General features: G+C 41.5%; 1 protein-coding gene across 1 annotated transcript in view; it reads left to right on the top strand.

The window, feature by feature from the left end:
• LOC115193734 (VPS10 domain-containing receptor SorCS3) overlaps positions 1–10,585 on the top strand; it is a 32,471-nt gene extending 21,886 nt beyond the window's left edge. Inside the window, exons 17-27 of the mRNA XM_029752689.1 lie at positions 106–219; positions 395–566; positions 1,628–1,811; positions 2,102–2,235; positions 2,377–2,500; positions 4,801–4,913; positions 5,126–5,257; positions 5,497–5,596; positions 6,495–6,600; positions 6,769–6,929; positions 10,052–10,585. Coding sequence (XP_029608549.1) covers positions 106–219; positions 395–566; positions 1,628–1,811; positions 2,102–2,235; positions 2,377–2,500; positions 4,801–4,913; positions 5,126–5,257; positions 5,497–5,596; positions 6,495–6,600; positions 6,769–6,929; positions 10,052–10,116 — 1,405 coding nt within the window. The 3' untranslated portion in view covers positions 10,117–10,585. The remainder of the gene's footprint in view (positions 1–105; positions 220–394; positions 567–1,627; positions 1,812–2,101; positions 2,236–2,376; positions 2,501–4,800; positions 4,914–5,125; positions 5,258–5,496; positions 5,597–6,494; positions 6,601–6,768; positions 6,930–10,051) is intronic.
• Positions 10,586–12,058: the final 1,473 nt, after the last annotated feature.

Below are 12,058 nucleotides of genomic sequence, written 5' to 3'. Positions count from 1 at the left end.
AAACCATGTAGTCATACTAGCACTAAGTCTTACCCATCGTTCAACTGAAAATACTTTTTCGTGACAGATAGGGGAAAGGAGACTGAAATGTCTCATGTTTTACAGTGATTATGGGTATGAACGTCAAGCCGATGGAAAGTGTACCCCTGCTTTTTGGTTCAACCCAAGCACTGTGACAAGAAGCTGTAGCACTAGCCATAACTACCTCAACAGCACAGGGTAGGTAACTTGTAGTACAGTCCCTAATTCCTTCCTTCCTTGGGCAAAATAACATTCTGTGCTGTGATTTGATAGGGCCCTTTGTTCAGCAAATTACTCTCTCTGCATTGTGAGATAACATTAAACCTAGTCTCACTATCCATTCTAAAATGACATCTATGCTGTGAATGTTCAGGTACAGAAAGGTTTTGTCCAATAATTGCAAAGAGGGAGGGAAGGATGTGTACTCCCCCAGGAAACAGCATTGTTCCCCCAGGCCTCCCAGAGGCCTCAGACTGACTACCAGCCAGGGAGAGCTCACCGCCACCGTGGGCAGTAATGTCACCTTCCTGGTGTATCTGGATGATGTGAGTTTCCTCTCCCACCACTAACTGAAACTGTGCCATTACTAGCCATATTATTATTATTTAATCATTAAACTGTGGATGTTTGTCCTGGATTATCTTGTGCTTTTGAAGTGTTGGTTGACGTGACGTCCCCAGAGCTTGAACTTTTCTCGTCTGGTTTTGGGATGAAAGCACTATGACTCACTACATTTGTCTGTGTCTGTTTGGCTTTCTATCTTTATCTCTCACTTTCTCGTCTCCAGGGCCCAATTTTTCTAAAGTTATCTGATCATATTTCGGCAATCGGATAGGACTAAATGTTAGAATTGGGTTTTTACAAAACTTAAAAAGGTGATTCTGATAGGGATACAGATTTGGTAATCCAATCTCACCTTTAATCAGGGTTGAATTAAGTGTGTGTTTTTCAAAACTCAAAAATAGTGATTGGGATAGTTTTGATGCCCAAAATCTGGATTATCTCTACAACCAAGAAATGTCAATGCAACTAAGGTGACAAGGTTTTTAAAAACGTTCTTACATCTGATAACCAAAGTTGAATTTTGTTTAATTGATCGCAGTATAGATATGTTGTTACATTGAGAAGTTTCAAATAAATGTACTGACTTATAAGTGATATGCAGGCTCTATTATTTGTAGTCTAGGTACATTTGTTCATGTAGTTTACTCATCTCTGTTTCCCTATGACAGTGTAGAAGTAGTCCCATAACCTGCCCAGTAGATGGCTAGGTGTAGGCCTGTTCAAAGCACTGAATATCCAGATTCTGTGATCTTGATATTGTGGTATCTGGATCAGAATGATCCTATTCGATTATTTTCTGAAAAAAATGGCAAAGAAATGGCCAGATTGATCTGATCCTGGATAGCAAAAAAGAGGATTACAGAATCCGGCTAATTCTGATTCTGATTTAAAAGTTTATAAAAACTGGGCCCTGTACTTCTCCAATGTCTAATCTCAAATCTCATCCCAAGTATTCCCATAGACAGCTCTTCCCTGTGAAAGATAATGCAGTGTCATAACATAATCTGTTTTGACTAATGCCTGTATTACTTCTTGTCTCCAGGGAAACTCGTTGTGGACTTATATCCAGCTAGACTTTGGGGACGGCATCACGTTCATGTACAACCTGAGCCGGAGAGGCGATGGAATCAAACACAGCTATAGAGAAGATGGGATCTTCAGAGTGACAGCACATGCAGAGAACAGCCAGGGTTATGACATCAGCTCCATGTTCCTACACATCACCAGTATGTCAATGAGAAGCACTGGTTCCCTTATGTCTAATGTGGTTTAATGACTTTTCCTGCCCAAGCATGTTACCACAGTAAACTACTGACACCAGCATAGATTACGGATGATCACATGTCACCAACTATAGATTGACCTACAACAACCTTTAATGGATTGAATGTTAAGTGCTTATGAAGCTGTTTGATTTTGTTGTATTGGTCAACTAACCAATTTAGTGTTCCCAAAAAGACTGCTTTCAGTTTGTATTGGCCAATGTGGTTCTCTTGTGTGCTTTGGTGTGTCTCAGGCCCAGTGGAGCGTGTGTATCTCTCAGCTCCTATTGTTGCCATCAGGAAGAAAGAAGCTAACCTAACGGCTGTGGTCTGGCCTGTCCACCACAGAACACTCACCTTCTTCTGGTGGTTTGAAAACAGCTCCGAGGTGAGGTTCCTTCACCCAATTACTCTGACCTTGAGTTTATTTGCGGAAAGTTATTTTGGTCCTTTGTGTTTTCCATGTGTGCTGGAAAAGGCAAGGTTGTGCGGTTTTCTATGCCATTCTTTTTTATCTTGCGAAACCCAGCCCTTAATAACCTTGGATGGAAGCATCTCGTACACGTTTTGGAAGGAGGGCATGAACAGGATCATGGTCCAAGTGTCTTCTGGGTGCAACATACTGCAGGATACCAAGGTCATCATTGTCAAAGGTGAGTGGGAAGGAGTCCTTCGAATGTTTTTATTGGTAATATGAATGTAACGTAAGTATGCAACTTTTTAATCACACATCTTCCATATTCATGTAAACACTGCCTCCTTGTTAGTGACAATGTGGATGTCACCTCTACTCCCAGCTAGTCACCTCTACTCCCAGCTAGTCACCTCTTCTCCCAGCTGTTAAACTCTACTCCCAGCTAGTCATCTCTACTCCCAGCTAGTCACCTCTACTCCCAGCTAGTCATCTCTACTCCCAGCTAGTCACCTCTACTCCCAGCTAGTCACCTCTACTCCCAGCGAGTCACCTCTACTCCCAGGTAGTCACCTCTACTCCAAGGTAGTCACCTCTACTCCCAGCTAGTCACCTCTACTCCCAGGTAGTCACCTCTACTCCCAGCTAGTCACCTCTTCTCCCAGCTAGTAAACTCTACTCCCAGCTAGTCACCTCTACTCCCAGCTAGTCACCTCTTCTCCCAGCTAGTAAACTCTACTCCCAGCTAGTCACCTCTACTCCCAGCTAGTCACCTCTTCTCCCAGCTAGTAACCTCTACTCCCAGCTAGTAACCTCTACTCCCAGGTAGTCACCTCTACTCCCAGCTAGTCACCTCTACTCCCAGCTAGTCACCTCTTCTCCCAGCTAGTAAACTCTACTCCCAGCTAGTCACCTCTACTCCCAGCTAGTAACCTCTACTCCCAGCTAGTAACCTCTACTCCCAACTAGTAACCTCTACTCCCAGCTAGTCACCTCTACTCCCAGCAAGTCACCTCTACTCCCAGGTAGTCACCTCTACTCCCAGCTAGTCACCTCTACTCCCAGGTAGTAACCTCTACTCCCAGGTAGTCACCTCTACTCCCAGCTAGTCACCTCTACTCCCAGGAACTCACCTCTACTCCAAGGTAGTCACCTCTACTCCAAGGTAGTAACCTCTACTCCCAGGTAGTCACCTCTACTCCCAGCTAGTCACCTCTACTCCCAGGTAGTCACCTCTACTCCCAGGTAGTCACCTCTACTCCCAGCTAGTCACCTCTACTCCCAGGTAGTCACCTCTACTCCCAGCTAGTCACCTCTACTCCCAGGTAGTCACCTCTACTCCCAGCTAGTCACCTCTACTCCCAGGTAGTAACCTCTACTCCCAGCTAGTCACCTCTACTCCCAGCAAGTCACCTCTACTCCCAGCTAGTAAACTCTACTCCCAGCTAGTAACCTCGACTCCCAGCGAGTCACCTCTACTCCCAGCGAGTAACCTCTACTCCCAGCTAGTCACCTCTACTCTCAGCTAGTAACCTCTACTCCCAGCTAGTCACCTCTACTCCCAGCGAGTAACCTCTACTCTCAGCTAGTAACCTCTACTCCCAGCTAGTAAGCTCTACTCCCAGCTAGTAAGCTCTACTCCCAGCTAGTAAGCTCTACTCCCAGCTAGTAAGCTCTACTCCCAGCTAGTAAACTCTACTCCCAGCTAGTAACCTCTACTCCCAGCGAGTAACCTCTACTCTCAGCTAGTAACCTCTACTCTCAGCTAGTAACCTCTACTCCCAGCTAGTAACCTCTACTCCCAGCTAGTAAGCTCTACTCCCAGCTAGTAAGCTCTACTCCCAGCTAGTAAGCTCTACTCCCAGCTAGTAATCTCTACTCCCAGCGAGTAAACTCTACTCCCAGCGAGTCGACTCTACTCTCAGCTAGTAACCTCTACTCCCAGCTAGTAACCTCTACTCCCAGCTAGTAACCTCTACTCCCAGCTAGTAACCTCTACTCCTAGCGAGTCACCTCTACTCCCAGCTAGTAACCTCTACTCTCAGCTAGTAACCTCTTCTCCCAGCTAGTAACCTCTACTCCCAGGTAGTAACCTCTACTCCCAACTAGTAAACTCTACTCCCAGCTAGTCACCTCTACTCCCAGCAAGTCACCTCTACTCCCAGGTAGTAACCTCTACTCCCAGGTAGTAACCTCTACTCCCAGCTAGTCACCTCTACTCCCAGCTAGTCACCTCTACTCCCAGGTAGTAACCTCTACTCCCAGGTAGTAACCTCTACTCCCAGCTAGTCATCTCTACTCCCAGCTAGTCATCTCTACTCCCAGGTAGTAACCTCTACTCCCAGCTAGTCACCTCTTCTCCCAGCTAGTCACCTCTACTCCTAGCTAGTCACCTCCATGCCATGAGGAACAAGAAGAAATTGTAAATTCATGTCAGATCAAAAGCAATTCTGAGCAAACTGAAGAATTCTTAATGGTACATTGCCACAAGGAAACACTTTGTGGTAGAGGGTTCATGGCAGCATCCTCCATGTATCACAGATTTCTTCAAATCCCTGCTGTTATCGTTCTCTCCGGCTTTGGACGAGCACAACCCTGACATCCCGGAGTGGAGAGAGGACGTGGGCCGCGTGGTGAGGACAGCTGTATCACAGGTACAGGAAGAAGTTCCCTCTGGGATGACAGTCGATATGAGGTTGTCACGCAATGGCTTTTATGGTCTTAACAATTTCAGAACATGAGACATGATGAGGATTACTTCATTCAATGTGACATATTAAGGAAGTAAAGTAAACATAGATGTTTAGTATCATGTGTTTTCCCACAATAGCAGTGTGTATGTTTGACTGTAAGACTGTTATTACAGGTTTCTGGATTTCCAGAGGAACGGCTGTTGGTATCGTTGTTTCCAGGTGTTCCAACAACAGCAGAACTATTTATCCTGCCTGAGACACAGTTGCCTGAACATGGGAAGCAGAACAAAGAGGACTTAGTGAGTGTAAGCATATTTTGCTTGACTTCTTGCAAGAGTTTGTCTTTTTGGAAATCTTCTAGAACAGATCTAATCGTCTAATTCATCTGCTCAAAATCCACATTTGTATAAACAATGGGGTTTAACTGACTTAATTGGTTTTCCAAGATAATGTTATCATAAACCTTTATTCAAATTTGAAAAAGAATAATCTTTGCAAATGCACATTTTGGGGTGCCAAGTAATTTGTCTATTATGTCAAACAGATATCAAACCTTGTTATAAATGCCCTGAACCAAGGATTGGTCCAGTTTGAGTTGAAAGCTGACACTCAAATAATTGTTTACATCACACAGCTAACTTTGGGTAAGTTGCAGTTTTTCTTTGTCTCTTTCACAGTATAAAGTGCAAAATAACAATACATAAACAATTCAAAATACTATAATAAGCACTGTACTGACACTTAATTCACCAGCCAATGTCAACTAATGTTAACAGCAGATATTGATGGACATTTTCCATTGAATCCCTTTTATAACTATCTTATTACAGTAGAGTGTCTCGGAGTCATTGCGATCAATAATACGATTAACCAGGGGTATCTTTAGTATGCACCTTGGAAATCAGTGGGGTCATTTGAATATTAGCATATCACCAAAACGTGTCGATCAAGCCCACATTACTTTACCCTTTTCATCCAGCGATTGATCTGTCTTCACTTGTGTCTGCATGGAAAGGTCTGAGAAGCCTTTAAAATGCTATGGAAAGGTCATCAACTTCACTGGTCTCATCTTGGAAGAGAGAAATATGGGTTGGGAGGGGTGGGCTAATACATACTCAGAATAATACGCCTCAGCACTTAAAGCCATGACTAAGCACAAACCTTTCAGATGCATGGGGAGATAGAGTGCGACCTCATGTATGGAGGCCCTTTGTATGCCGTCTTAAAATGGAACATGACAGATACCGCTCCTTCTGAACCGCTCAGACCTAATGGGCTCATACTACGTGAAAAAATGTGAATATTTGCTGGTTTCTCCCCTTGTTTTTCTCCAAGTCTTTTTTGTGTGTTCGGCATGTTTTTTTAGTTTATTAGGATCCCTTATGCAGCAGCTACTCTTCCTGGGGTCCACGCAAAACGTACATGACACAGTACAGAACAGTTATGGACAAGAGTAACACAAAGACAATACTACATTAAATAAATGATATCAACAAAGGAATTGGCTAAAGCAGAAACTGGTCTGTCTCTGTCTTTCCCCAGCACCTCTGGTTTACTCCAACCCTATTCACAGTAGCTCAGTCATGCTGATGTTGCTATCTGTGGCGTTTGTTGGTTTAGCTGCGTTCTTCATCTTCAAGTTGAAAAGGTATGTTCTCCTTATAATATTGATTGGTTGGTTATAGTCAACCTATTTTGTCTTAGTGGCATTCTTGAAGCCACATTATACTCTCAACTATTAACAAATAAGTGAAGTTCTTACAGTACTGCAGGTTAAGTTTGCATGACGTCAGTCGAGTGGTGTCTGGCTTGTTAGGAAAATCCCTTGGATCCATGTCCAGGCTGAGGAGAACCAGGAAAAGGAGTCGGAGATGATTGGCACGGTCGGGCAGAACAATACCATGTCCAAGATGAAGCTCAGTGAGTTCCCCACAGAGAAGGAACTCATGGAGAAAGAATTGAAGACCAGGAGCAGAGGTAAGTTTGACTTAGCGTCTAGAACATTAACAGACCTGCCTATTGGACCGAGGCCTTCAGAGCCAGGCTCCCAAGAACATTATCACATGTCGTAGCCTACAGTACCAGTCAACGTTTGGACACACCTACTCATTCCATGGTTTTTCTTTATTTTTACTATTTTCTACATTATAGAATAATAGTGAAGACATCAACACTATGACAGAACACACATGGAATCATGAAGTAACCAAAAAAGTGCTCTTGAAAGTAGCCACCCTTTGCACACTCTCAACCAGCTTCATAAGGTAGTCACCTGGAATGCTTTTCCAACAGTCTTGAAGGAGTTCCCACATATGCTGAGCACTTGTTGGCTGCTTTTTCTTCACTCTGTGGTCCAAGTCATCCCAAACCATCTCATTTGGGTTGAGGTCGTGTGATTGTGGAGGCCAGGTCATCTGATGCATTACTCCATCACTCTCCTTCTTGGTCAAATAGCCCTTACACAGCCTGGAGGTGTGTTGGGTCATTGTCCTGTTGAAAAACAAATGATAGTCCCACTAAGCGCAACCAGATGGGATGGCGTATCGCTGCAGAATGCTGTGGTAGCCATGCTGGTTAAGTGTGCCTTGAATTCTAAATAAATCGCAGACAGTGTCACCAGCAAAGTGTCACCAGCAGAGTTGCAAAGAAAATGCCATATCTAAGACTGGCCAATAAAAATAAAATATTAAGATGGGCAAAATAACACAGACACTGAACAGAGGAACTCTAGAATGCCAGCATCTCGGAGTCGCCTCTTCACTGTTGACGTTGAGAATGGTGTTTTGCGGGTACTATTTAATGAAGCTGTCAGTTGAGGACTTGTGAGGCGTCTGTTTCTCAATCTAGATAGTCTAATGTGCTTGTCCTCTTGCTCAGTTGTGCACTGGGGCCTCCCACTCCTCATCCTATTCTGGTTACAGTCAGTTTGCGCTGTTCTGTGAAGGGAGTAGTACACAGCGTTGTACGAGATATTCAGTTTCTTGGCAATTTCTCGCATGGAATAGCCTTCATTTCTCAGAACAAGAATAGACGGATGAGTTTCAGAACAAGGTCTTTGTTTCTGGCCATTTTGAGCCTGTAATCAAACCCACAAATGCTGATGCTCCAGATACTCAACTAGTCTAAAGAAGGACAGTTTTATTGCTTATTTAAACAGAAAAACAGTTTTGAGCTGTGCTAACATAATTGCAAAAGGGTTTTCTAATGATCAATTAGTCATTTAAAATGATAGACTTGGATTAGCTAACACAACGTGCCATTGGAACACAGGTGTGATGGTTGCAGATAATTGGCCTCTGTACGCCTATGTAGATATTCATTAGCAACACCTCGTGGCACAACGCCTCTCCCCTATTTGACCTGGATAGTTTGTGTGTATGCATTGATATGTAGGCTACATGTGCCTTTTTAAAAATCTATGTAGTTCTGTCCTTGAGCTGTTCTTGTCTAATGATGTTCTGTATTATGTCATTCAGTATTATGTTTCATGTTTTGTGTGGACCCCAGGAAGAGTAGCTGCTGCTTTTGCAGCAGCTAATGGGGATCCTAATAAAATACCAAATACCAAGTCTACACTGTATTTCTGATCAATTTGATGTTATTTTAATGGACCAAAATTTTGCTTTTCTTTCAAAAACAAGGACATTTCTAAGTGACCCCAAACTTTTGAACGGTAGTGTATGTTGATTTGTTTAACATTTTTTTGGTTATTACATGATTCCATATGTGTTATTTCATAGTTTTGATGTCTTCACCATGGCATTTTTTTGCCTTTACCTCCCTTATCTCACATCATTTGCTCACATTGTATATAGTCTTATTTTTTTCTACTGCATCATTGATTGTATGTTGTTCTACTCCATGTGTAACTCTGTGTCGTTGTATGTTGTCGAACTGCTTTGCTTTATCTTGGCCAGGTCGCAATTGTAAATGAGAACTTGTTCTCAACTTGCCTACCTGGTTAAATAAAGGTGAAATAAAAATAAATTTAAAAAAATTCTACAATGTGGAAAATAGTAAAAATAAAGACAAACCCTGGAATGAGTAGATGTGTCCAAACTTTTGACTGGTACTGTATGTAAATCAGCACATAACGTACAGAGCAGAAGACACATTTCCATTGTGCTATGTAACATATGGACAATAAAGTTGTATTGTAAAATGCCGTAATATACATCACGCTCGTTCGGACCCAGTCAAGCACGCAATTTTATCAATTAATCACGCTAAATGCATTGGGTAAAACAAAAAGTATAATTGAAACATTGTAATATGTTTTCATCTATGCTTGGACAGCAAGTTAAAAAGACATAATTAGTTAGTTAGCTAACTCACACATTTTCAAAGAAATGGCTAATGCATCAAGGGAGCTGCAATAAAAAACACAGTGAAGCACTCTCTAGAAATCCGTTTTACCTTATATTCTATCAGAATAGGTTTGTGTCAGATGTTATGAGTTCTGTCAGAATTATGGATTGCAATGGCAAGCAATGTGTCAATTTCAAGTGTCATGAAGGCATTATCATAAGCCACTACAAGATACAGAAAGATTTACGGTGTAGGCCTACTTTCCAATTCAATCTGCACCATAAGCTCCTGTAAGCATGAAGCATAAAGGTTGACATAGGGAAACCATTTTGGGTTGTTAAAGCAGGGGAATGCTAACTGTTTTTGACAATTGTGGCACTGCAGTGGTCCTGATAGACATTTGGGCTGGAGGCTTTTTGGGAGGTCAGCACTTTGGCCAATCTTCATCTCACTGCAGGTCTCTCCTCCAGCAGACCTTAGTGATCTGAGACAGATTGATTTCTCTTCTGTTGCCTTCCAACTTTTTATTTTCAATGGGCAGAGCAATACAGGAAATGTTATTTGTACCATTAGATTCAATGAATTGACCACCTGTTGTCTGTCTGCTAAGATCCCATGATTACTCTGATGCCTGCAGTGGTTCCTATGCTAGTTTAGTTGGTAGATGACACAAAGGTCCACAAAATTCTGCCAACATCAAAACATTCTATTATTGGGGGGTTGGTGACAATAGTGTCTTTGGGGGCACTATTCATAATAATTATACTTTGATTTATGTATTCTATCACCAGGAGAATATAGAAGAAATGGGGAGAGAGTGATCACAAGAGAATTTCCTACTTGTACTAATGTCTAAGAAATGAGATTCTGAGTACTGTAAGTACAGATTGTGGTATTTCAATGTGCCAATTTAAGAAATCTTTGTTTTCACCATTTACTTTGGTTGCTGAGAACTGCTACTAAATACGTATTTCACAAGACTTTAGAAATCTACTATATAGCAGGAGAATATATTATTTGGTGTGTATACATTATTTCAGTATTGAAGAAGTGTAATTTGACATCTGTGGATGTTGTATTAGGCATTAGAAAATGCCATTGTTGAAAAAATATATTGTGTTCTTAAGTGCCAGATTGCATTGCTAATTAATTATTTAGCTCAACATGATTATCTCACGGATGTTCTCTTGATAATGACAACTGCATCTATTGTTCTATTGCCCAGGGGAGGTGGAATGTAGGTAATAAGATAAAAGGCATACTATACTGAACAAAAATATAAATGCAACACACAACAGTTTCAAATCAAATGTTATTTGTCACATGCGCCAAATAGGTGAAATGCTTACTTACAAGCCCTTAACCAATAATGCAGTTCAATAAATTACAGTACATATAAGGAATTACAGTTCACATAAAGAGTTACAGTTCATGTAAGGAAATCAGTCAATTGAAAAGAATTAGGCCCTAATATTTTCACATGACTGGGCAGGGGTGCAGCCATGGGTGGGCCTGGGAGGGCATAGGCCAACCCACTTGGCAACCAGGCCCACCCACTGGGGAGCCAGGCCCAGCCCATCACAATTAGTTTTTCCCCACAAGGGCTTTATTCCAGACGTAAATACTTCTCAGCACAGGTGAAGATGCCGGATGTGGAGGTCCTGTGCTGGCGTGGTTACAGGTAGTCTGCAGTTGTGAGGCCGGTTGGACAGACTGACAAATTCTCTAAACAATGTTGGCGGCAGCTTATGGTAGAGAAATGAACATTCAATTCTCTGGCAACAGCTCTGGTGGACATCCCTGTAGTCAGCATGCCAATTGCACGCTTCCTTTAAAAATTGAGACTGTGGCTTTGTGTTGTGTGAAAAACTGCACGTTTTAAAGTGGCCTTTTATTGTCCCCAGCAGAAGGTGCACCTCTGTAATAATCAGGCTGTTTAATCAGCTTCTTGATATGCCACACCTGTCAGGTGGATGGATTATCTCGGCAAAGGAGAAATGCTCAGTAACAGGAATATAAATACATTTGTGGACAGAATGTGAGAGAAATAAGCCTTTTGTGCTTATGGAACATTTCTGGGATCTTTTATTTCAGCCCATGAAACATGGGACCAACACTTTACATGTTGTGTTTATATTTTTGTTCAGTGTACAAATCAGTGTGGCTGCTTGATAACTGTAGTCTAGAGATTGTTTGAGGATGTTAGGATGTGTACAGGTGGATACAAAACATGTAGGCCTACATTTTTTCTTAAACTGACCATTCAAAAAGCTTGGTACATTGAACAGAGTTTGTATTATTTATTAGCCTACTGCTCATTTTACAATAAGTACAATAATATTGTTCACCTTTTCTAGCATGTCATAATTCACTTTTTAGCAGTAACATGTAAGATAATACGAAGAAGTAAGCAAGTGTTGATTATGGTGATTTTAAGATTAGTCAAAGTATTAAACTGTTTATAAAACATTTGTCTGATGGTCTTGTTGAACATGTAGCAAACGTTGCTGTAGAGCATGAGCTGTACTGTATTGTTCATTTTGTTAGCTAAGCTAATATTTTAGTTTTTACTTCACATTTCTTACTGTAAACAAAATACAATTTTCAAATTGTTCCAAATAAATGTATTTTTCTATGAAAGTATGTTGTTTTTTGTTTTTTTTTACATATATTGATGGAGATGAAAACAAATATTTAAAGGAAACTAACCTTAAGTTCCAAGCTTTACGTTCTCCATAAGCACAGATTCTAAGAATTAAGTGTCTGGGTTCGCAAGACTTTTACGAAACCAGCATAAT

Source organism: Salmo trutta, chromosome 5, assembly GCF_901001165.1.
Source record: "Salmo trutta chromosome 5, fSalTru1.1, whole genome shotgun sequence".
NCBI lineage: Eukaryota > Metazoa > Chordata > Actinopteri > Salmoniformes > Salmonidae > Salmo > Salmo trutta.
The sequence above is the reverse complement of the archived record's forward strand: the minus strand, read 5'-3'. Positions and strand labels throughout refer to the sequence as shown.